Genomic DNA, 26,176 nt, shown 5'->3' with positions numbered 1-26,176 from the left:
TTCTTGGGTAGGTCTGTATATATGTGCTGCGTGCCTCAAGTCTCTGGCAGTCTTGAGATGCATATTATGCAATTGTGCCAATGGCCATTTCAAGTATCTGTGGCTTTCAAACAGGTCAAAACGTGAGCAAGAAGTGACTATTCTAAAGAGGACTCTGGATGATGAGGCAAAGACCCACGAGGCACAGATACAGGAGATGAGGCAGAAGCACGCCCAGGCTGTGGAAGAGCTGGCGGAGCAGTTGGAGCAGACCAAACGGGTACGTGAGATGTTGGAAAGGTGTGATGCTGCTGGTTAAAGAGCCTCATGTTGAGCCAAGAACTATCTTCCAGTTTCTGCATCTGTAGTTTGAGAGCAAAATCGATGTATTATGCAGATTAGAAGTGGCTTTAACTTCCTGCTGCATGAAATGCATTCAGAAATGATGCAAGGAGGCTAGAAGTAATGTTCTAGCATGACTTGGGAAAGTGGACCAGAGCAGTACTTTGCTTTAGAAGAGTATTGCTAATTGTCCACGCTAGTAGTCTTTTACCTGCAAGAATACTTGGCTATTAATATCAATGATATTTTCCCCCTTATAATAGCTGGTAACGACACAGCATCTGTTCTGTTCACTTAATTGGCATAGACATTCTGTCTTGAGTGTACAGGAGGCTCTTAATTCATATGGCATGAGTGGCGCCAATACAAACACGAAAACCTGCATATGTATCATCCTAGTAGTTTTGGGATGCTGAACCCATGGCCGCCTTGAGGCCCAGTATTGGGCAAAAGGCGGGATACAAATAAATAAATATATATATAAATAATAGATCTGACTCTTGCATCAGGATCACATTTTGGAATAACACATTGTGAAATTGTTACGGGAAGTTAAAACTTCTGGGGAAGTCACATTTAACTGTAATTTTTTCTCTTCTTGTCTCTTTAAGGTGAAAGTGAACCTTGAAAAGGCAAAGCAGTCCCTGGAGGGTGAACGTGCAGAGCTATCCAATGAGGTGAAGGTCCTTCTGCAGACCAAAGGAGACACCGAGCACAAGAGGAAGAGGGTTGAAACTCAGCTCCAAGAGCTGCAAGTGAAATTCACGGAGGGGGAGAGAGTACGGACCGAGCTGGCTGAGAGAGTTAACAAACTGCAGGTAAGGATCCTAAGTATTTCCCTTTAGGGAAGTTTCTTTTCAACCCTAGGGGAAAATGGGGTTCTGCAACAGCATGAAACAATGTGCTCGTTGGAGACACTGGGAAGCATTCCGCTGGCCTCACTCCAATTTAGACCAAGTGAAGAGATGAGCTCATGGTAAGCATGTAGCTTTCCAAGCGCTCAAGTGGGGCTTGGGTATGATTCCTATCGGCAGCAAGGGCCTAAAAATCTTATAATATTGTAGGGTAGGTTTAGCTAGGAAAGAGGGATAGTAAACGCTGATGCTTGTTCTGGGTTTCTCTTCTGCTGTACTGTAGTGAAATGTAGTAGTAGATGACTCATGGAATTGTTTCCCTTGTATTCTTTCAGGTGGAGTTGGACAACGTCACTGGTCTTCTGAACCAGTCTGATAGCAAGTCAATTAAACTAGCCAAGGATTTCTCTACACTGGAATCACAGCTGCAGGACACACAGGTAAGACTTCGTAGCAGCTGCCTAATTTCTCTCCTATTGACGGACATGCTGTGGTGCTTTAAAATGATAGTGGACATGCTGTGGTGCTTTAAAATGATAGTGGACATGCTGTGGTGCTTTAAAATACTTCCACTTGCTTAATGGTGACAGATTGGTTAATTTGCAGAGGAATAGGGAGTGCAGTACTTGGAGTCCACAAATGCTGGCTGACCTTGGTAGCCAGTCAAAACGTACAATCGCCGAAGCCCTCTTCTTCCCTGAATGGAAGCATTCCTGTCACGTTTTGAGCTTTGGAGTAGCTCTGGCCATCTCCAAAGCAGAGCGCAATTTGGAGAATCAAAATTACCTAATTACCCGCACCATGTCGGATCAGGCGTGGGCTTAGTCACTTTTTATCCTCTTTACGATCCCTATTGCAAACCATGGATTGTATGGTAGGTGAAAGTTCACTATGCCTAAGCTGTACCTCAGGTGCGGACAACATGGCAACCTGGGGTGTGGGTAAGGTAATCCTGATTGCAAAGCCAGCATGAGGGGGTGAGAGAAACCACTAACGCTGTGTTATTTCTCCTGCTGATGATGACAATAATTTATTACATTTCTGTACCGCCCCGTAGCCGAAGCTCTCTGGGCAGTTTACAAAGATTAAAATATTAAACGTTAAAAAATCGATATACAAAATTTAAAAGCATAAAAACAGACAACGTATGAAGACAACATCCATTTAAAAATAACTTTGAACTCTCAGCCAGACCTAAAGATAGATCTGGGGTCAATTAAAAAACTCAGCTTATGCTGCTAAATGCCTGGGAGAAGAGAAAAGTCTTGACCTGGTGCCGAAATGATAACAATGTTGCCGCAATGTGGGCCTTGTTGGTGGGGTAAGGGGGGACACCACTGAGAAGGCCTCTTACCTGAACACACATTGTCTGAACACACTCTCTCCGCCACCCACCCACCCAAATAAAAATGCCATCTGTTTGTACTGGGGGGGTCTCGCTCCATTGGCAATTCATTCCAAATGACAGGTGGGTGCTACAAAGCCTTTTCGTTCATCCCCACTAGTTGATCTTGCTCCTCCCAAAAGTTCCCTCAGCAGATCTTCTCCAGTTGATTTCTGGGGACAAATGGCCATGTATGAGTTTGAGTGACCTTGATCCATTGCTGAAGGTTCTCTGTGTTGCAGATATAATACGTTTGAGATGATTAATTGGCTCTTCATTTCAAGATGCTGAATGTTCAATATGGTGATTGTTATAGGAGTTGCTTCAGGAGGAAACCCGTCAGAAACTGAGCCTCAGCACCAAGCTGAAACAGATGGAAGATGAAAAGAACAGCTTCAAAGAGCAACTAGAGGAAGAAGAGGAGGCAAAGAGGAACTTGGGAAAACAGATTTCTGCCTTCCAGCTTCAGGTACTGTTGAATAAACTTGTGAGTTACGAATGGGCTGCTGGTTTGGATGTAATGCTATACTCTGTCCCTGCATGATGAGAACAAGCCTTGGCCTCTCACTCTCCCCTCATGGTGCGAGTGTGAGGAGGAGCTCGGGAGATTTTGCTTCCATTTTAGATTAACCAAAGCTTGCCATGTCGTACAGACTGTAGTTAACCTTAACTTATGGTTTGTTGAAACAAATCAGGTTCAGACTATAGTTTTAGAAGCTCGCTTGTTTCAACAAACTATAGTTAAAATTAACCATGTTTTAAAGTTCAGATGTAACACTCAACTGTTTTTGATCTTAAACAGAAGTGTAACCTTCTGATGTCGCAGTTGTACAGGGGGTGGGGGGAGTACATGAGTCTTGCTGTGGTTCACCCCCATAATGCTAAACCAAGGTTTAATGTTCTGTGCAAACTAGACTATTTGTCCATATCAGGATTTGAAGGCAGATGTATTCATGTCTGTAGCATGCAGGATTGTGTCCCAAACAGTTTAGGGTATTCCAGTGTGGTATCCAAAATGAGCTTTTTATGAAAGTTGCTTTGTCCACTGAAATATATGATAGGTATAGAGCTGTCCTGGGGAAGCTGGTGCTCAGCCCCCACCTACTGTTTTCAGGATCCCACTATGGCATCCTGTGTCAGCAAGTAGTCAGGCCTTTGCTGTGGCCAGTCCCATTGTATGGAACTCTTGCCCTCTGAGATCATAGAATCATAGAATAGCAGAGTTGGAAGGGGCCTACAAGGCCATCGAGTCCAACCCCCTGCTCAATGCAGGAATCCACCCTAAAGCATCCCCGACAGATGCTTGTCGGGGATGCTTATACTTACTTATTGTTCATCCTTTCAACATTTGGCTAAGTTTCTCTTTACAGAGCCACTGCTGGATTCCACCACCCTATAGAAATGTTAAAACTACATATTTTGATTCTCTCCATTAAACTTTTTAATGGAAATTAAAATCCTTTGTCTCTTCCCCACCCTTTTCCTTCCATCCCCTAGATTGCAGATATGAAGAAGAAAATGGATGAAAGCCTGGGTTGTCTGGAGTTGGTGGAAGAAGCCAAGAAGAAGCTTCAGAAAGATTTGGAAGCCATGACCCAACGTTATGAGGAAAAGGCAGCTGCCTATGACAAGCTGGAAAAGACCAAGACTAGGCTGCAACAAGAGCTGGATGATATTGCTGTGGATTTGGATCATCAGCGGCAGATCGTCTCCAACCTGGAGAAAAAACAGAAGAAGTTTGATCAGGTACACCGAATTTTAATTTGCAACTGGGTCTTCCATTCCTCCTTTTCACTGGTAACCACTCCGTAGAAGAGCGGAAGTGTCTATAAGTGGATGGACATTTCTTGTCCCGTAACTGAAAGATAATGGAGATCAATCACCTTGCCCTGTTTGCTGGATTTGGTTTTCTTTGGGAACAGACCTAAGCAGTAAAGGGCAGGCCTTCCACTTTGCTTTAAATGGGAGCAAACTATTTTCAGCCTCGAAGCCAGTAAATTAAGTTTTCATCCTAGGAATTGGTGGTTACCTTTGGTTCCCAGGAGCCATGTTCGGTGTTCAGACTATTCGAATAATAACCCCTGATGGAACAATAACCCCTGATGGAACAACAACAGGCGATAGCTAAATCCTTCTTTGGGGAAATCTCACAGCATCATTAACTTTCCTTTTTCAGCTGCTGGCGGAGGAGAAAACCATCTCTGCAAAGTATGCTGAAGAGCGGGATCGTGCTGAAGCAGAAGCACGTGAGAAGGAAACGAAAGCCCTCTCCTTGGCCAGAGCCCTTGAGGAAGCCATAGAACAGAAGGCAGAGCTAGAGCGACTCAACAAGCAGTTCCGGACAGAGATGGAGGATTTGATGAGTTCAAAGGATGATGTGGGCAAGAGTGTAAGTTGGTGGTATTCTGGTACAACAGGTGATTACACCGTTCATCCAACAGGCTGGGGTAAGAAGGGATCAGCACGGAAGTTAGCACATGCCCTTGGAGAAAAGTGTGCTTGCTAAAAGTGGCTTCCGGTGCACTTCCAGTAAGACACCAAAGCTAATGAGTCCAGGGCTAGCTGCATGTAATCTTTCGTAGCGCCTTTGGAAACGAACCATATGATGACTGAATTGTTCAATTAAACCCCTCCACTGCCTGCCTGCCTACTTACCTAGAGGTATAAAAATGTATACAGCTTAGATTTGCGAATGTATAAATGGGCCAAGATCAGAACTTAGATGGCAGGAATTCCTCTAAATGTCCCGTTTCCAGTTAAACCCCATGAAAAAGGGACTTGCTCAGAGAAGGATTGGGATTGCTGAAGGTGGGTGGTGAGCTGGGAATAAGTGAGTTTTTGTTTCTATTCTAATGCACTTGTCTGATTTTTAAATGCTTCTCCATTGACATTTAATATTTAGTAATAAAGCACCTCAAGTACTTGGCAGTGAAAGCAGTGACTGGGTCAATGTGAGAGAAACCGATTTTGGATTGACTTATGTTTTTTGTGCTGCAGGTCCACGAGTTGGAGAAATCCAAACGAGCTCTGGAGCAGCAGGTGGAGGAGATGAAGACACAGTTGGAAGAGCTAGAGGATGAGCTGCAGGCCACGGAAGATGCCAAGCTGCGCCTGGAAGTCAACCAGCAAGCCATGAAGGCACAGTTTGAGCGTGATCTCCTGGCCCGGGATGAACAGAACGAAGAAAAGAGGAAGCAGCTGATCAGACAGGTACCATTCCAGAAATCTAAGGAACTCCATTACTGGTCCTAGTATCCTTTCAGGGAAGGATGGGAGGGGAGGGGACTCCTAAGATGGCTGACAATGTATATGGCAATACAGCAGGCCTGCACCCCCTTACCTCACCTCTTTCTTCCTCCCTTGCTTCAGGGATGGAGAAAGAGGGTTGTATCCATGGCTAAACTGTCTGTGCTTGGATACCATACAGGTGCGAGAAATGGAAGTGGAACTGGAAGATGAGAGGAAGCAACGCTCCATCGCTGTGGCTGCCAGAAAGAAGTTGGAAATGGACCTAAAGGATCTGGAGGCCCACATAGACTCTGCTAACAAGAATCGTGATGAAGCCATCAAACAGCTCCGGAAGTTGCAGGTGAGGTTCTGCACTTCTTTGCTACTGGCTCTCTGGCAATAATCCACAAGAAAATGGGGAGAGAAGAGTGACCAGAACCTCATCATGCAAGATTTGCTGTGGCACAGCAGAAAATTTCTTTAGTTGCTACTTTGGTTAAGGAAAGCTTTAAGATGTTTGCCTCAATCTTCAGTTGGACATCCGATGTAAATCTGATGTTTCCTTTTTGGTATGTCATTGGTAGACCGGAAGCTTTGTGTGCAGAAGTTCTCAGCTTTAGTTCTCAGCATCTCCAGTTTAAAAAGTCTTGTATAATGGGGCTGTGATAGACGGTTTGGCCTGAGACCTTGGAGAACCACTGTAGACGGCCAATTAGCCTGACTTGATATAAGGCAGCTTCAAATATTCATGGGATTGTCTGTCGTTTTTAGGCCCAAATGAAGGATTATATGCGTGAGCTGGAAGACACACGTGCCTCCAGGGAAGAAATTTTGGCCCAGGCCAAAGAGAATGAAAAGAAGTTGAAGAGCATGGAAGCGGAGATGATTCAAATGCAGGAGGTAACCTATATCCAGAAAACTCTAATACACACCTGAGTTGGTGCTCAAAGGGGGCATGTGGGTATAGGAGGAAGGAAGAGGCTGCTTTCAGGGAATAGGCAATCAAAGTCCTTTCACCTTGGTTGCTTCAAAGGTGGAGGGAGATCAGATGAAGTGCTGGGCCCAAAGCAGGAGTTCCTTGGGTACTCCCTCCCATCATGACCATCTCAGCCTTCTTACTCAGGGGCTGAGGCTAGAGCCAGCTTAGTCTTCTTCCCCTCCCCAAGCTTGTCTCTCATTCTCTCCAGCCATGATGATGATGATGATAATAATTAATAAATATTTATTTATTTCTTACCCGCCTCTCCCATTGGATCGAGGTGGGGAACAATATTAGTACAACAATACAGTATAAATCAGATACATAAAATTAATTAAGAAAGCATATAAATAACCAATAGAACATCAAAATAACAATCAACACATCTTAAAGATTCTTGGTTTAACATTCATCTGGGTAGGACTGCCGGAAAAGCCTAGTCTTTAAAGCTGCCTTAAATTCAGAGAGAGAGTTAAGTTTACGAACCTCCTCCGGCAGGCCATTAAATAGTCTGGGGGCAACAGAAGAAAAGGTCCTCTGGGTAACAGTTGTCAGCCTAGTTTTGGTGACTGAAGTAAGTTCTCCCCAGAGAACCTTTGTGTGCGGGGTGGACTGTATGGGAGAAGGCGATCCCGCAGGTAACCTGGACCCAAACCATGTAGGGTTTTAAAAGGTAATGACCAATGCTTTGTACTTTGCCCAGAAACTAATTGGCAGCCAGTGGAGTGATTTTAATGTTGTGGTAATATGCTCACCCCTAGATGTACTGGTGACCAAAATATGGCTGCCATATTTTGAACCAATTGAAGTTTCTGAACTAGGTACAATGGTAGCCCCATGTACAGTGCATTGCAGAAGTTGAGCCTTGAGGTTATCAGCAAGTGCACTAATGGTTAGTCATTTCATATTAGATTTCTATACTGCTCATAACCAAAGCGGTCTGGGCAATTTACAAAAATTAAAATCATAAAAGCATATAATATAAAACCATTAATATATAAAAATATTGGCACCAGGCGGACCACACTGAGGAGAGCATTCCATAATTGGGGGGCCACCACTGAGAAGGCCCTCTCCCTTGTTGCACTTGGAGGAGGGCCTCATATGATGAGCATAGTGTATAGGTTGGTTTGTATCTGGAGTGGTGCTCTGTCGGGTGTTGCACTTCCAAGCCATGTCAGGCTTTATAGGACGAAACTAGTGTAAAGGAAGCACGCCCCAGCAAAGCTGGCTTTTCCACTGGATTTTGCACAGATCCAAAGAACACACGCACATGGCTCCAAAACTGGAGGGTTAGGCCCAAATTTATTGAGGATAAGGGTATGAAATACAAGATTAGCATTCAATGGATAAAACATGCAGATACAGAGTAGGCACCCAGACCAAGCAAACTAAAATAACTAAGTTGCAAACTATACTTCACCCAGCCATGTGGTCATCCAGCTCAGAACAAAAGCCCCTTGCAAAACGTACTCTTTATAGATAGTTTCCCCTGCTCCTTCCCCCCTCCCTTGCGAAGGATCGTTCACACCTTCCCTGAGATGTTAATTTTTCACTCAAGGCCGATTGGCCTGGCCCCAAGCGGTTCCAGGATGTGCCAGAATGCCCCCATGCAGCTGGCGCTTATCTGTTCTGCTCCTAAAATCATAACAATAAAAGTACATTTTAACATACTAAAAAGCCATTCTTGGTATGAATTAACCCCATCCTTACAACTAGCACCCTGAGATATGTATGTTAGCCTCTCATGTATCAAAATCCTGTGATGCTTTGACTTGAGTAATGGCTGCATGTGAAGTTATTTCTCTCCCTATGCACTTCACAGCATCACAAATAATTCAATGAGCAACTAGTGGTTACTGTAACATTCAATACAGTGTTATGTCCAATTCCAAAATGCATGTCATTTTGTTACTTTCTGGGGGTGGATAAGCTTCTGGTTTTTGAAGCACTCTGGTTATAACTGGATTCCAGATATTCTACCCTGTACTTCATATAATATGATATATCTCCTTTCCTTCAGTAAGCTTCAATTTGACCAGTAGTCTGTGTACATTTTGTTCTGATTTCAGGAACTTGCAGCTGCTGAACGTGCCAAGCGCCAAGCTCAGCAAGAGAGGGATGAGTTGGCTGATGAGATTGCCAACAGTAGTGGCAAAGGGTGAGTGCTGGCACACTTTTCCTTCTGGGAGGAGAAATGTCATTGTGGGAACAGGCTGTCAGGGGAAGGGTGCTCCGTGCTGTCCAAATCTTAAGTGCTTTGCTGAGGTCCTCTTGCAAACATGGAACATATCTAAAAGTACAAATAGTGAGCTTTCTTCATGGAAGTGCACTGTCTGAATATTCTCACTGTGCACTGTGTTTCTCAGAGCTCTGGCCTTGGAGGAAAAGCGACGCTTGGAGGGTCGGATAGCTCAGCTGGAGGAAGAATTGGAGGAAGAGCAGAGCAATACAGAGTTGGTGAATGACCGCCTCAAGAAAGCAAATCTTCAGGTACCTGCTATTTAGCAGTGGGGTGGGTGGGTGGGGCTTCAGCTGGCAGATGCATCCCACGAAGAAACTTTTCAGGCTAGAATTAATCCAAATTCCTGTGTCTGTATCCGTTTTCCAAAGACTTCATGGGTAGTTTATTGTTGAGAGACTTGTTGCTGTAGGATCACAATTCTGACTTTGGGTACAGGAGATGTTTGTTTCAAATCCCAGACAAAATCTCCAGGTACGGCCTTGGGAGATTCCAACTTAGACAAACTTCCTGCCTATGAGCGGCTGCCTGTCAGAACAGAGAACATTGGATTTGATAGGCCAATGAGTTGAGTCAGTTTAAGATGGCTCCTTGTTTTGATGTGGGGAGCATGGAGATGCACAGTGGCTAATGCATGTTGAATAGTAGCTTGATCTCTGGTAGAAGCGTTTCAGATCCTCAGTAGAAAGGTAAGACTAGTATGGTAGGTTGTTGCTGGTATTCCTCAGTTTAAAGGTCACTTTTAACTATTGCTTGGGTATTTGGAGTTGTTTTTCGGTGGTCTTCAACTAGCTTTTGCTTTGAATCATATGAAGCTGCCGTATACAGAATCAGACCATTGGCCCATTTAGCCCAGTTTGGTTGACACTGGCTGGCAGCAGCTCTCCAGGATTTCAGGCAGGGTTTTGTTCCAGACCTACCTGCAGATGCTGGGGATTGAACTTGGGGCCTTCTGCATGCAAAGCAGGCACTCCACCATTGAACTACAGTCCCTCCTTATCCTATTATACTGGAAGGCTCAGCATTGACTACTAGTGCTGGTACTAGTGGGGATCATTGCTTACAAGAACACATATTGCCTTAAGAGTAAAAGCCAGTTTCATGTATGTAACCTTTATAAAGTACTTTGAAAACTAGGGGCTGGACAGTGATTAAGTTAAAAACAATCCCTGCCTGCAGGATTCCAAAGGAAAACACAGGGTTATAGGGGATGGGGAAGGGGAGGCAGGGAATAGAGGTGAAAGGCTCAGAAGGAAGAACTTCTTAGACAGTGCAGGGGTCCCCAACCTTTTTGGAGTCGTGGGCACATTTTGGAATTTGAGAAGTATCTGTGGGCAACACGACAAAATGGCTCCCTCGGAGGATGTGGCTAGTCATATAATGGCTGCCATGGAGTCCTGGCTTAGTCAAGAGGTGTGTGGGGAGAGAAATAGGGAGGTTAGAAGCTGGGAGCGAAGGGGAAGTAGAAAGTTGCTTGCTGCCCCCCCCCCTTTACCTTGTTATTCCACTCTGCTCCTAGCCTCCATCTTTCTCTCCCCTCTACCCCTTTGCCTTGCTTTCTGTTATTGCTCGCTGATCCATGGCAGGTTCAGGAACAGGAAGGAGAAGCTGGTGCCCTAACATATTTCAATTTTTAATGATTTTTTAATGGGGCAGGGAGTAAAGCACTGTATGTATTGGGGGGCCCTGAGACACTGTACATGATTAACCCACTTTTTATTCTCTTCCCCAGATTGACCAAATAAATACAGATCTGAACGCAGAGCGTAGTAACGCCCAGAAGAATGAGAATGCTCGGCAGCAGGCTGAGCGTCAGAACAAGGAACTTAAGGCCAAGCTTCAGGAAATGGAGAGTGCTGTGAAGTCTAAATACAAGTCTTCCATCACTGCTCTGGAGGCCAAGATTGCCCAACTGGAAGAACAGCTGGATTCTGAGACAAAGTAGGTGTCGGTGATCTGTTGTGCCAGCCTTCTCCAACCTGGTGTCCTCCAGATGATTTGGACTACAATTCCCAGCATTTCTGACTGTGGACCATGCTGGGAGTTGTAGTCCTCCCTTTTGCTGTATAGGCACAGGTTGTAAAAATGGCTTCCATGCAATATTGCTGTGCAATAATTCAAGAGATGGTGGAGAGAACTGGAGTGTTCCTTGACATCTGTTGCTCTGTTATCAAGGCCACTAAGGCCAATTCGCATGGTCCAAATGCAATCCTTAGCAAGTAGAAATTTCAAGGAACACAAATGCAAGTTACATTTTAGTTCAGGGGCGCGCTGTAATTGCTCTACCCTTCATCCAGATCCTTCTCTAGAGTGCCTCGTTTCTCTTTCACTTAGAGATTAATATGATATCTCTAGAAAAGAATATGAGTGAAAGGCAGATCAATCAAATGACAGCTGTGGCACTCACTCAACTCATCTATAACACAAAGGGGCTGTTCACTCAACATGCTAACCCATACTCAGTGGTTGAGTGTGGGTTGTTTGTTGAACCGTGGGTTAGCATGTTGTCTAAACTCAGGACATTTATTGTAGGGTGGTTTGTTAACCATGCAGTATGGCTTCGATAACCACCCTGAACAACTTAATAACAAACCATAGGTTCTCAAGATAGCTTGTCTGAGAACAAGCCACCCTACAGAAAATGTCCTGGGTTCAGACAACACACTAACCTATGGTTCAACAGACAACCCACAGTTCAACAACAGCTCACACTTCACCACTGTGTCAGGATTAGTGTGTTGTGTGTACCCAGTCACCGAGTCTCTAAAATAGCTACTTCTGGGATGTTATGTGTTGGTCATGTAAACCAGTCTACTAAACTGGATCAACAGATTTTCTGATTTGGGCAAGCACCCACTTCAGACTACAGACAGTGCCCATGGGGTAACTACTTAGTGACCTGTTTTCTGTTTGCTTCATTCCTAACTGCAGATGTACTCAGTTATTCCATCTTGGCCTTTAACATTTCAAGGCCAGCAGCTCAGCACATCAATTTATTTTTATTTATTTTTTGTCCTATGAAACTGAGTATTTTCCTTTTAACTTTTAGCTTGTGTAGTTTGTCTTGGTTATTTAGGAATTCTTCCATCAATCTGACCTGCTAACTTCCTTTCATAGGGAGCGCCAGGCTGCCAGCAAGCAGGTGCGGCGCACTGAAAAGAAGCTGAAGGATGTTGTCCTGCAAGTGGAGGATGAGCGGCGTAATGCTGAGCAGTACAAGGATCAGGTACGTGCAGTGTTGAAGGATGGTGCTTGGTGATTGAGCTGTGTGACAGGAGCCCATTCCTCTGCAGTGGCACCAAAATTTCATCTGTTGGAGGAGTTAGTAAGCAGTTACGGTGTTAGCACTGTTGTCCTTTATAGACTTCTCCACCCTTTTTGTTGGGGACTGCAAGAGTATCTGTATCAGTAAATTTCCATCCATCTGGTAATGAATGTTGCAAGTCAGGATGTCTGGTAATGGAAATTCTCTAGCTTGGCATTGAAATATCCAGGCTGTTCATATTGCTTAACTCTTAAAGGGTGGTTCACAGACTGCTTGTTATACAAGGATGGAAACACTGGCCATGTGTTGCATGAGAAAAGTCATTGCTGAATGGCAGACTTTTCACAGGATTAAATCCATACTTGAGAAGCTAGCTAGCTTTTAAGGAACAGAGGAACTGGCTAGCTCAGATTCAAGATTCTGTGTCGTGTCCGTATCTGAGTGTCATTAACAAGGGTTGTGATGGCTCCTCTTTATACTCTGCAGGCAGACAAGGTGAATGTGCGCTTGAAGCAGCTTAAACGCCAACTGGAGGAGGCGGAAGAGGAGGCACAGCGAGCCAACGCAGCTCGCAGAAAGCTGCAGCGGGAGCTGGAGGATGTCACTGAAACTGCGGATGCCATGAACCGAGAGGTCAGCTCTCTGAAGAGCAAGCTCAGGTAACGTGGATGTTCATGTAGTCTTGCCTAATTGCCATATAGCTTAAACACCCCAGTCCCTGGATGTCCAAGGGACCTAAGGGCGAAGTGCCAATTTCCCCAGCACATAACTTGTTGTGCCCTCTCTCAAACAGGCGAGGGGATATACCATTTGTTGTGACACGCCGGATTGCCAGGAAGGGCACAGGTGAAGTATCTGATGAAGAAGTGGACGGCAAGGTAGATGCTGGTGAAGCCAAAGCTACTGAATAGAGCTGCTGCTTGGACCCAGGTTACACATGATGGAGTGACCCATCCTCCCTTTGTCCAGTGGACTTCTGCAAACCCTTCTAAAACCTGCCAGGGAAAGTGGACCACATCTGTCGAAATGTTCCCTGGAATATCTGGAGCCATCAGACGTTAGTGTCTCCCTCCCAGCGTCCAAACTCTTTTGTTTTGAATGCCAAAGAGTCTGCAGTCTGATCTGAGTCTGGGAGCTACAAATGCCTGTAGTTTATTGTCCTTGCCATGGCTGCCAGTGAATTTATGTAGTTTGGCAAGGGGATGGGGGGAGAGACTACTTTTTGTTGCTGTAAATCAACTATTTTCTTCCAATAATGTTTTTGTGATAGATGCAGGGATCTCCCTTTCCCCTTCCTCTTGTTTGCTTTTGGCAATCATGTTCAGTGACCTCACACTTTTGACCTCTTCAGTCTGCCCACCTAGCCAATTTGGGAGTTATGTTGAAGGATTCCCAGCACAACTCCCAAATGTCTTCAAAGAACATATAGTGGATGGATGAAGGGGGAGGAATCTTCTCCTAGAAGAAACTTGGCCAAATTGATCCCTCCCTGTGGCTAATTTCTGGACAGATCTGAAGTGCAATGGTGTCTGTGTTAGTGTCTCTGGCTTTGTGTTTAAGATGGTGTGAACCATTAGTTAGTGATGGGCCAAGGAAGCAGTAAAGCTTTCTTGTGTGCTTATTGGAGAATTTATTTGGGACCAAATATATTTAACGGTAACAGACGGAATCTAGTGGATTTGAATGGAGTGTGGGCAAGGAAGTGCTTCTTTATTGTAATGTCCAAGCCTCTAGCTCTATAATCGGGGGATGGGTTTAGTTATTCTGCACAGTGACTAAGAGTATATTAAAGAAGAAGAAAAACTTTTAATCTGCACAGATTATATGTTGAAGGCCTTTGTATCTCTTGTTTATATAAGTAATTAAGAAAAATAAAGGTCTTTATCACTGCCTTTCTATGGGGACTGCGGTTATATAGATAGTCTTTACTTTTCTACACCGTACACTGGTTGCTGGATTTACCTGTATACTTAACCATATTGTATATGCTGCATTTAGACTTCTGAGCAAATGACAAATTAAAATAAGAATCTCCTATACTGTATGGTTATTGCTCTCACTGTGGGAGCCTCCTGTCCCAGAAATAAATCTGCAAACTTTTTTATATAATAAGTGCCTTAGCATGTGCCTGAGCTGTGTCTCCACTACAGTCAGTAATGGATTACCGGTGCTGTTCTAACAATAAAGATTATCCATGTGCTGCAGTCTTCTGTGTGTGCTTATGTCCCATGTGCCAAAATGCAGTAGAGAAGACTAGAGAGCTGCATACGGGTACAAATTACTTGCCTATCTAGAACTAAAGAATTGGATGGCTCTGCTTAAAGGATGTTAGAATGAGGTAGATACTGGGTGGATTCACACATCACATTAAGCCACCCTGGGGATAAGATACCGTGGGTTGGATATTCACTCGCTAACCCAACAGATGATTGAGCACTCTATGGGTTGCCGTGGCTTGTTTCCTCCCTCAGTCCTCCAGCCAGCTCCCAGCATGTTCCTTTGCAACAGAACTCATTTCCTCTGTCCCTATGTCAGCACCCTTTCTTCAGTTGATCCACTCGGGTTGATAGTTTCAGTGGGACCCACATCGAATTGCCAAATAGAATTAATTTTCTAAGCCCTTATGAATGCAGTAATATGTTCACAATTTCCCCCAGTGTCTGTCTGTCTACTATTTAGCCAGGCATACCAATATCTGTCTTGTCAATGTCATCCTCTGGCTCTTCCATTCCCAGCGAACACTTTTTTTTAAAAAAGAAGGCTGTTTTACAGTCTACTGAAGTAGGAACACCCACCCCTGAAGTTCCTTCTCCCCTGCACCCTTCCCTCCGCTGGCCTCCATTGCTAGCTGCTGCATATACAGATTATAGAGCAGTGAGCGGGATTGCTAAAAATACACGAATGACATGCAAAGCACTAAAATAGGGGGAAATTGTGCAAATTTTAAGGCAGAGCAGTAAACCTGAGGGCGAAATTACAGAAATTTCCTAGCAATGGACATTCATTCCTGTGCAGAAGCAAAAATAATAACGAAGAAAAAAAACCCACTTGTGAATGCATTTGGGATACTCCCTGAGAAAGGATCGTGGTGGAACTAAAAAGATTGTAAGAAGCGGGTGGTGGTACTGCTCTTGCTGAGTGGCTCCTGGCATTCCCAACAACCTACGAAGTCACCCTACTGGGATCGGAAATCACAAGAAGTCACCACCATGGGTATGAATAAGCCATGGGTTCTCAGGACAGTTTGTTCTAAGCCACACTGCAGATACAATCCAGGGCTGATGGGTTGTGTTATGCAAACCAGGTCACTCTGTAGGGTTGACAAGAGCCTTCTTACAATGCCTAGTTTCTTTGTAATGATAGGTTACTAGCAGAGATCCCTCTGCATAATAGGGATAGTACTGTACTAGAAAGCAGAGAATGTGTGTACAGTTTTACGAAAGTAAACCTGGTGCTCTCCAGTTGTTTTGGACTACCGACTCTCATAATTTTGGCCATGCCGGCAGGGACTTATGGGAGTCCTAATTACTTGTAGGTTCAAATTAGCCACCTCTAGCCCTTTCTCATGAAAGTATAAAAATCACTATTTCATACCCTGTGGAAAGCTAGCTTGTCAGGGAGAAGTGCCCTGCTCTGCCTCAATGTGCCTGTTTTCTATGCAAGGAGTCTAAATGCAGGAAAAGAGATGCATAATTGAAAGCTTCATATAACATGGTGCCGTCATGAGAGAACAGTATCTGCTTTAAGTGATATCAATGTCAAGGTTTCAATAAAATTAACTGCTCTTAAAACTTCCCCAAGAGGTGGTTAAAAGTTAAATTTCAGTGGTATGCTTAAATAGGCCAGTCTGTTGTTTGTTCGTTCAGTCGTTTCCGACTCTTCGTGACTTCATGGACCAGCCCACGCCAGAGCTTTCTGTCGGCTGTCGCCACCCCTAGCTTCCCCAAGGTCAAGTCTGTCACCTATGGGTAGAATTTTATGCTGCTCTGGTGCATGCAAGCTGCAATACTCTCCTTCCAACACTAAGTGGCACAATTCCATTTTAAAGTACCTCAGTGCCCTCTCTGACTCCTTTGAAAAGGAGACGCTACTAGAATTTTAGGTTATCAATTGTGAAACGGCACTCTTAAAAAGCCTACGAAATAGGCACTGTGATCAGCAACGGGAAGACCAAATGAAGGTTCAGAGCCTTGGCATGGCTAGATTATCCTAGCTGGAGTCAAAATCTGAGAAAGTTCTTGAGCTAAAGCACATTCTAATAGGCTAAATGTTATATGGCCACAGTCATGAACTTACCAGCAATTTTGGATTTCTAGAACTAGTGTTTATACAAATCCTCACCTTCAAGCTAAGTAAATGCAGGTAGCAAACAGAAATGAGTGAAACTATTTGGTAGGTCCGAATGGGATTGCCGTGCCATATATCAAGAGTACTTCACATTATACCTTTCTATCACCCCAGTTCCTATTGTCATTGCTCAGTCCTTCTACTACATTGCTGCCTAATAAAAGCCCAATCTTTACAGAATTTGTGCTATGTGTGTATTGGCAATTATATCATGAAGACATTTTTAAGTATGTTGTTTCAGTAGTCTTCTTTGCCTAATTTGACCATTAAAAAAAACTTGTGCCAAGGCAGCTATTTGAAGGGACCGTTGAAGTTAATCTGTTAGAAAGCGATAAGAATAGTAGATGATCAGGAAGTTCTTGAGCCATATATAAGCCACAAGAGGATTGCTGTAGCACAGGCCTAATTTGCTGCTCAGCTTCCTGCAAGACTCTTAACCCTTGTAAACAAGCAGCTGTAATTACCCAATGGAAAGGGAGAGTCTGAGGGCTAAGTGTTGAGTTTCTAAATTGGTAGCATGTAGCACTTCAAATTAGCCTTGAACCTTGGACTACAATAGACTGGAAAGTGAAGCCTAACTTCAACATAACATACATTACTATACAGTTAAAACTCACCCTTGTCACCAGCTGGCTGTTCTCCTTCCTCAAAGGGAAAGCACGCCCCCACCCAAGATCCTACAGTCTTCTAAATGGGGTTCCAGTCAGGGCTCTTTCTCATTATTATTCTTTTCAACAATCCTCACAAAACACAGGTATGAAATATAGTAGCACAGGGAATCAAAATTGAAAGAAGGGTTATGTATCAACCAATCTTCAGAAATTTCTTGGGGCCAGTGTAGACATTACATTGTGGGGTGTGTGGGGAGGCATGTTAAAGCTAATTGTTTTTCAGTTTAAAAACACTTTCTGCTCAAAAACAGTGACTATGGTTGCTTTACTATCCATAGTACACCATATCTTCCTCCAGAGAAGAGAAAGCAGTGGAGGTGGGATGTCGAATGGCAAAACAGCCAGAGGGGTGAGGATACATTGCAACTAAAAATCTAGTGCCTGAATTTGCTTTCTCTCCTCATCCCCCCAAATCCCTTCCTTTTGTGTCATTTTTTTTAGATTGTAAGCCTTTGGGCAGAGACTGTCTTAAGAAATATTTTTGTAAGCCGCCTTGAGAACCTTTTTGGCTAAAGGGCGGGATAAAAGCCCTAAAATAAATAAATATAAGTAAATAAATAAATCTCAGGAGACTGTTAAAATGGGTATGTCTGTATTGGAAATCAGCTTTCCCTTGCTTTTTTTATCCCCAGGCATGTTACATCTCTCTTATGAATTTGGCTTGTGGGATAACATTGCAAAGAACTTTTGTGTGTCTCTGCCTTGCCTATACATAGCTCCAGTTGGTCATCCTGAAGGTTCTAGAAGCATTTGGTAGATATGAAGGAAAGGAGCTATTGGGCCTAAGCTACACTACCCCTCATACAACTTTTTTTGATCTCAGTCGGGGAACAGATGACATGTTTGGTGCATTCTCTTCCCCTCCTTACTGTTTTATTATGATTTTATTAGAATGTAAGCCTATGCGGCAGGGTCCTGCTATTTATTGTTTTACTCTGTACAGCACCATGTACATTGATGGTGCTATATAAATAAATAAATAAATAAATAAATAAATAAATAAATAATGACATACTAACAATGGGTAAACAGAAGAAATGCAAGTTGTGTGACCAAAGGTTTGGAGAAACCTTCCTTACTAGGCTCCATTAAAATTTCCCTAGGCGGATTGTAAACAAGTAGAAAGAGAAATATTCTCTTTTGTCATGGGGGAAATCCATTAAGGCAGGAGTGTGTGACCTGTTGCCCAAGGGCCATGTGCCACCTTTGGCCTTATTTCATGGGTTGTGGAGGGGGGACCTGAGAGAGAGAGAGGCGTGGAAGGGGGAAAAAAGAGGGGTGAGGGAAATGGATTGAAAGGAAAGTTCTTTGTAAGTAACCAGTTTATACTTCTGGCAAGAGAGATCTGTCCTTCTCCCAGCTGTTTGCTGGGTAAGGAGGGAGAGAGAAAGAAAAGGGGATGGTAGAAAGACAGAAGGGGTTGGTAGAGAGAAAAGATGCCTACTCCCTTTGGCTACAGCTGTGCTCACTGCCCCCAATACATCTCTGAGGAAATACTGTCATTGACAGGGAAACAGAACATGAGTTTCCACCAATCTGTTAAAGGATCATGAAGAACCTTGGCTCATCTCAAATAGCTCAGAAGGGATCCCTAAATTGCTATTGGGGTGTTTGAGATATTAAGACTTTTCTTTCTCCAGAGATGAGTCCTGCAGATCAGAGCTCTTCTGCAAGTTTAGGAGCACAGGTGCTCTTCCAATTCCAGATGTAATGGTTCTTCTATGTGCCTCTAAATATGTTTTATTTTTATTTATTTTTAAAAAAGAAATATTAAAGAGGATAAAAAGCAGTTCAGCAGCAAACTGGGTGTGGGGAAGGATAGACTTGTGCTTTGAGATTACTTATCCCTCCATTCCCACCATTCCACACACCAAACTCCAGCAGAGGCTGAACACTGCACCTGCACAATGCTCTAATTCTGTCAGTAAATAGTCTGTCAGTAGAAAGGAAGTAATCAGAACAATGGAAGAAAGCTTGCACTAATTGTAATCCAAAAATGTATCGTTTGCATATTTTTCTCTATATTTAACGAGTAGCCATATGATACCACGCTGGTCGTAAACATTTGTATCAGCAGATGCACCCACTGCTGATAAGAGCTACCCCTTTCTCTTCAGAAGAGGTAGAGAAGCATTCGGGAATTCCGCCTCTAACCTGGGCAGGCTGATTTTTAAAATGCCAATAATTTGTCAGCCCACCGCTACTGGTGCTCTGTCCCAATTCCCATGTGGTGGAAATAATGGGGCATGGTGTGTGCGCGTGTGGATGGGGGGAGCAGTTTTATAGTCAGAGGAAGGCAAAGCGAGCCTCCCCTCCTTTTTACATTCCAGTGGTAAAAAGCTGGTACAAGCTACACAGCATGTAGTTTGACCATCAGTCACAGGGTTCCTGCTTTGCATGGAGAAGGTTCTAGGTTTGGGCTCTGGCATCTCCAGGTGGAGGTGGGGAATGCCCATCTGAAAACCTGGAGGGATGCTGCCAGCCACTGCGGACAACACTGAAATACATCGATCAGAGATCTGACCTCATACGAGGCAGCTTCCCAAGTCTTACCATCATAGTTGTAGTCGCTTAAGAAAAAAATGTGTATTTTTTCCAAACTCAGTGTTGTGTTTGAGTGCACGGAAAACACAATTTTAGTAACCATGTGTGTTGAGGACAAATAAAAAAATAATCTGGAAAGGCCCTCATAATATAATATGTGATCCACTTTTAACAGAATTCTCATAAACATTATGTCTGAGGTTGTGTTAGGTAATGAAGAGTACAGGAACAAGCATTTGCCCTTGGTATTCCAAGAGACGGAAATTGTATGTATGATCCCTTTGGGTTCGTGCCATTCTGTATAGCCTTACAGACATTTCAAGAGAAAATAAAACACTTTCCTGTCTGGTAGTTCTTGGCAAAAGCCCCGCAATTTGGACATAATGTCTGGATCAGAAAATATGTGAATGCTAGAGTCAAATGTCATGTGGCACTTAAAATTCAGTATGGAAGGCTGGATAATTTTGTTCATAACAGTTGTATAAGAAAAAAAATTAAAGTAAAAAAACACACTGAGAAGCTTTAAAGCAAAAGGAATAACTGAAAATGGAACTGGATGTTAGCTAGGTTCTCGGTTGCACTGCTGTCAGCAAATTAATATCTAATGACCGGTTTAACTATAACAAACCTCAAATTCCTTTCAGGCTCTGGAACTAGAGGTACACCCATGTAAACTATTTCTTTTCTTCACTGTAAGATGACCTTTGGCAGTCACCTTGAGGTTGGGATTCACTTGCAATCTTCTTCACTCCCATCAACAAAGTAGAAGACAAAACTATGCCATGAGGTAAAAGATAAGTAGCCTCTGCTGGGGTCTCCAACATGGTGCCCATGAACACCCATGTGCCTGCACACACTTTTCTTGGTACTCACCAGGTTCCCTGCCCCTCCTGATTTATATTTTATTTGGTAAGATTTTTAAAATTACAACAAATAGCTGGGAGGTTGGCATGCTGCTAAGTGAAGTGTCGGCCATCTGTGCCATCTTTATGTCCAGTAAAGCTGCTAGGTACCACATCCCTGAGACTAAACAGCTTGCTTTCTGTGAAATGACTGGGTTCAGATAAGTGGTTTGATGATTTGGAGCTCAGACTGTACTTCTGTCTTGTGCTTAAGTATTTGGGCAAATTACTTTTCTTTTATTTGGAAATGGGTGTTTTCGGAACATCCATGCCCACCACAGTAGCCATTTTGTGAAGAGGTAAGGCAGCCATTTTGTGAAAAGCCAATGACATTCTCTCAACATGCCAAATGTCCCCACTGACTCAAGAAGTTTGGGGACCCCTACTCTAGACACTCTCAACAACTTGGCACCACACACTGTAACTGTGGCACCACACACCAATCAAAATATGCATCTATCACCATCCCATTGTAACCATGCATGCAATTAACTAATTGGAGGCAGGCATTACCAAATGCAGAAAGCAATGCACAAGCTCATTGGCAAAAACAGTACAGCATGCATATACACATGTGCGCGTGCACACACACACACACACACACACACTCCATGGCCTAGGAAGGCAGCAATTGACACATGATAACAAGTGCCAGGGTTCCCCTTAGACAGTGATTTCAATCCCAACAATTCAAACATACCCTGCAAAGACCTCTTTAATGAAGTCTGGCCTAGAAGGAACGCTCTTCAAATTACAACAGCTAGCTCACCTCATAGCCCAATGAATAGGAGGCCTGCATGTGGAATCTACAGGCAGAATTCCCCACCTTCCCTAGAGAAGTGCTTGAGTCCCACTGCAGTGCCAATGCGCTCTCTCTCTCACACACACACACACCAACACACACACACGCACACACACACAGAGTGTGTATATAGCTGCACATAATGTATTGGTGTCTGTGTGAGAGGAACAGATGTTTTGCAAGACAGAGGGATGGAGAGGACACTAGAAGGACAAATGCACCATGCAACATCATACTAGTGAGCTGGCTGGATGTTGAAGTGAGAAAAAGCAATATAATGGGAAACAGATCTTCCAGCCCCTTTTTAAGCAACCTACTGGTAACAGTAAGGGCCAAATTACATGTAATGAGTTCATGCTTTTTAAAAAGCATACTTAAATTGGTCACTTTTATATTGAAGAAAAAGCAGCTATGGGGCTCTGATCCAGAATGTGCTCGCAATTTGGATTGGGACCCAGCACTGATTTCCTGCTGAAAATTTGCAGAAGACATCAACTGTAGAGGCAAAAAGCAATGTGCGCGAGATTACAGTGAGGGGAAATGCTTTATGTGTCACGCAGCTTTCAAAGGCCCAAGAGCTCTGCATGAATAAAATGGTTCGCAATCCTGTGATGCTTTTAGAACACACTCCGTAACCGATACTACTAGATAAAAGCTGTGACTCAATTGGGCGTGTTTTTATTCTTCTGGTGATTAGCAGACATGGAACCTCTCTATTTTTATTCAGATCAGATATCTTCAGGATGGGCATACATGGGGTCTCCACTACTACACCATGCCAGGGCAGAGAATCTACATCAGCCTTCCACAACCTGGTGATCACTGGATTTTTTGGACTACAACTCCCTGCATTCCTGACTACTGGCCATGCTGTCTGGGTCTGGTGGAAGCAGAAGTCTAATACATCTGAAGGTCACCCTGGTCGCGTCATTGGGGCATCAGCAAGAATGAATGAGGAAGCTTCAACAGTTCAATGTCCTTTTGACTCCCAATCTCAATACATGTGACCATGCATTAAGCAGTGTTGTTGCCATGTAATCGATGTGGGCAATTGATGAACTGGCAATTGACTAAAGTAGTCAGATGGCAAATGATCATATTAACATGGGACAGGGGGGATGGCTGGGATGAAATGGGGCTGCAAATTCTAATTGGTGTGTATCTATATTTGCTATTCTTCTACCCCATCAATATTATCTGATTTAAAAATACTATAAGACACTGCTAGCTCAAAAGAAGAGGCAAGCAGTGCAACTAGGGTGGAAGGCTCTGATAGATTCCTCATTAAATAACAAACCCAAATTATTTTGGACACTGGTCACTGATGCCTTGGGTGATGCTTCAGGCTCAATTACCTGTAATATTTCAGCTGACATCTGGGAGAGCCATTTCTCCAAAATTTTTATGGACTCTAGGGAGCAGTCAATTGAAAAACTTTCTTCTCTGGAACCAAATTACCTACCAAAATGGGACCCAGTTTCCCCACTTGAAATAAAGACTTTAATTAAATGTCTTAAACCAGGAAAGGCCCCAGGATTAGATTTAATAACCTCTGAAATCCTGAAGGCCAAGCTAGATTGGTGGGCTCCCCTTCTAGCCAAGCTTTTTACACATATTAACAACTCTGGACAGCTCCCCTCAGAATGGTTGGAGGCTGTTGTGATACCAATATTTTAAAAAGGTGACAGGGAGGATCCATCCAATTATAGGCCTATTAATTTACTGTCAGTTGTGGGGAAGCTGTATGCCAGTTACTTAAATACAAGGCTCACCACTTGGATAGAAGAGGAAAATATCCTGGGAGAAGAACAAGCCGGTTTTAGGAAGGGCACATCAACTCTTGACCATTGTTTAGTCCTAAACCATCTGGCAGAAAAATATATGAATTCTTATGGAAATGGTCTGTTTGTTGCTTTTATAGATCTTAAATCTGCCTTTGATACAATATCAAGAGAAAGACTATGGACTAAGTTACAACATTCTAGCATAGACAAAAGACTGTTGCACCTTATTAAATGTTTATATCAATGCACCACGCTCCGAGTAAGGTGTGGGCTGGAGGGTAACCTGACAAAACCTATTTTAGCCAACAAGGGGGTCCGCCAGAGTTGTATATTAGCCCCAACATTGTTCAACCTCTATCTAAATGATTTGATGGGGAACTGCTTAGCATCTGACTTTCATACACCAAAACTGGCAGAGACCAAAGTCCCTCTATTGTTGTATGCAGACGATGCTGTCTTAATGGCATTGTCCAAAATAGGCCTTAAACGCTTACTTCGAGTTTTTATGACTTACTGTAAGGATAATCTACTCACAGTTAACTTCAGTAAAACAAAAATTATGGTATTTTCCAGGCGTAGAACAACAAACAAGTGGTTAATAGAGGGACAGCACATAGAGCAAGTTAAGAACTATAAATATCTGGGTATTGTGTTTTCCTCCACACTTTCCTGGGCTACCCATAGGCAGTCTGCAGTTCAAGCTGCCCAGAATATCAGTAAGGCAGTTTTTCGGTTTTTTTATATCAAGGGGGGACAATTTATTCCTGCTGCCCTACAAGTATTGAAGGCTAAAATTCTGGCCCAGTTGCTGTACACTATCCCAATATGGATCCAGGGATTTAATACAACTGCCGAGAGTGTTCTGTCAAACTTCTTGCACTCACTTTTTGGAATGCCGAGGTGTGTGCCATCTGCTGCATTGCGCCTGGAGGCTGGCCTAGCATCTATAGAAGGAAGGGCTTGGTCCCTTGCCTTTCGATATTGGCTAAAGGTTGTATATGCCAATTAATCCCAAAGCTATCTTTATCTTTTACAAAGGGATGTTTTTACCAGTTCATGGTATAAAGGTTTTACTGACAAATTGTGCATATTAGGTCTATCAATGGATTTTCTACATACACAAGATTACTCTGTGGTAAAATCCATAGTAGAACAACGGATTAAAGATATAGATTTTCAATATGCTATGACAAAGGCACGCAGTTCCTGCTCTCCAATACACTCTGGTCTAATTTTTGAATTTCCCAGATATGCTAGATATCTGGACTATTTGACCATCCCCAAGTACCGACATGCTTTTACAAGGGCTAGATTTAACTGCCTTACTTCTGCAATCTTGGAAGGGCGTTATCAGGGCATCCCATATGAGGACTGCTTGTGTCCCTGTGGTGACAAAGCAGTTGAAACACTAGACCATGTTTTTTTTCCAATGTAGCTTCCACAGGGAGGAGAGAAATAGATTTCTTGGCCCTCTTATGAGAAAATGCCCTGGAAGGACACCCAAACAGTATTTGGAATATTTTCTGGCAGCTACAAACAAGTTAACAACAGAGTTAGTAGCTAAGTTCCTCCTCTCCATACAAAGGAATCGCAAATTGATCTTATCTTAATTGTAACTTCTATCCCAGGCTGCTGTTGCTTATCTTTTGTACAAGATAACCATGCCTATATATTTTAAATATGTGTATGTTTTAAATAACTCTTTTAGCCTGTTTGTATAATGAACTAATGACGGTGATTTTATGGTTTTAAATTAATGATTGTTGGTATAGTTGGTATAGTTTTTATTGGGTCTGTGACCACATAATAAAATGTATGTAACTCCGTGCTCAGGGTGAAAAAGATTTGACGCTCCTGCCCTCAGTGGTCAGAGGCCAGAATATTTCATAGGCTAGTGGTCTTTAACTGATCCAGACCCAGGATCCACCTCGGATTCCCAACCTGTAGCATGGGGCCCACTTTCCCAATTTTACTAACTATGCCTATATATTTTAAATATGTGTATGTTTAAAATAACTCTTTTAGCCTGTTGAACAAAAGACTGTGATTTTATGGTTTTAAATTAATGATTGTTGGTATTGCTTTTATTGGGTCTGTGACCGCATAATAAAAATCTGAATCTGATATTTGCTATTCTTTCAGAGTTTTTTTCACTATGGGTGAAATTCCCCACTCCAATGGAAGCTTAGTTCAGATATGTTCAGAGACTGGCTGCTGTGAAAAGGAGATTCAGGGTGGGGGGTTCTGTTGTCAGTATTCAGGAGTTACTATGAAAATGAAAGCATGACACTGTGGATCTTTATAGTGATTAAACTCTCAAACTTTCAGAAAAAAGTCCAATTTCAATTTTACATCGAGATTTTTCCTTGTGAAGCTAAGGTTTAAGGCTGCCATAATTTACTTTGAAGTGGTCCTATCAAAGTGACTTCAGATTTGGTGACATTGTAAGTGTTGGCATCTTAAAAAAATTCTCACTGCAAGATATAAATAAATGGCCTAACATTTCATGTCAAGACTACCACTGATAATTCAAGATGTTGAACAGCCAGCTGAAGTGATAAAAACTACCGCCAACATATTTCCTGCCTTAGAGCGCACACGGACCAAAGGTTGATAGCATTATGAGGAACATAGACACATTCTACCAAAGCTAAACACGATTGACAAAAAGATAATTTTAAGCAAAGCTGTTTATATGACGTTGCATCACTCATGCATCATGTGTTGCAAACTGACTTCAACCACTCAGGAAGTAGACAGTGTCATTATGGTTGCTCATCAAATCCCTGCATACAATCTGGACTTTACCCTCCTACCCCCACCCAACTGGAAGAATGTTAGTTAAAGCCTATT

The 26,176-nt window shown here is 43.1% G+C and overlaps 1 protein-coding gene across 3 annotated transcripts in view; it reads left to right on the top strand.

Moving 5' to 3' along the window:
• The window catches only part of MYH9 (myosin heavy chain 9), a 74,825-nt gene extending 60,353 nt beyond the window's left edge, over positions 1-14,472 (top strand). For all 3 annotated transcript variants that reach the window (XM_063133459.1, XM_063133460.1, XM_063133461.1), the window contains exons 27-41: positions 115-259; positions 933-1,139; positions 1,511-1,615; positions 2,876-3,028; positions 4,057-4,305; positions 4,736-4,948; positions 5,557-5,769; positions 5,987-6,148; positions 6,559-6,687; positions 8,839-8,927; positions 9,136-9,259; positions 10,741-10,949; positions 12,126-12,234; positions 12,760-12,932; positions 13,067-14,472. In XM_063133459.1, the coding sequence (XP_062989529.1) occupies positions 115-259; positions 933-1,139; positions 1,511-1,615; positions 2,876-3,028; positions 4,057-4,305; positions 4,736-4,948; positions 5,557-5,769; positions 5,987-6,148; positions 6,559-6,687; positions 8,839-8,927; positions 9,136-9,259; positions 10,741-10,949; positions 12,126-12,234; positions 12,760-12,932; positions 13,067-13,184 (2,398 nt within the window). In that variant the 3' untranslated portion in view covers positions 13,185-14,472. The remainder of the gene's footprint in view (positions 1-114; positions 260-932; positions 1,140-1,510; positions 1,616-2,875; positions 3,029-4,056; positions 4,306-4,735; positions 4,949-5,556; positions 5,770-5,986; positions 6,149-6,558; positions 6,688-8,838; positions 8,928-9,135; positions 9,260-10,740; positions 10,950-12,125; positions 12,235-12,759; positions 12,933-13,066) is intronic.
• The last annotated feature ends 11,704 nt before the right edge of the window (positions 14,473-26,176 follow it).

This window comes from Elgaria multicarinata, chromosome 9 (genome assembly GCF_023053635.1).
Source record: "Elgaria multicarinata webbii isolate HBS135686 ecotype San Diego chromosome 9, rElgMul1.1.pri, whole genome shotgun sequence".
Lineage (NCBI taxonomy): Eukaryota > Metazoa > Chordata > Lepidosauria > Squamata > Anguidae > Elgaria > Elgaria multicarinata.
The sequence above is the reverse complement of the archived record's forward strand: the minus strand, read 5'-3'. Positions and strand labels throughout refer to the sequence as shown.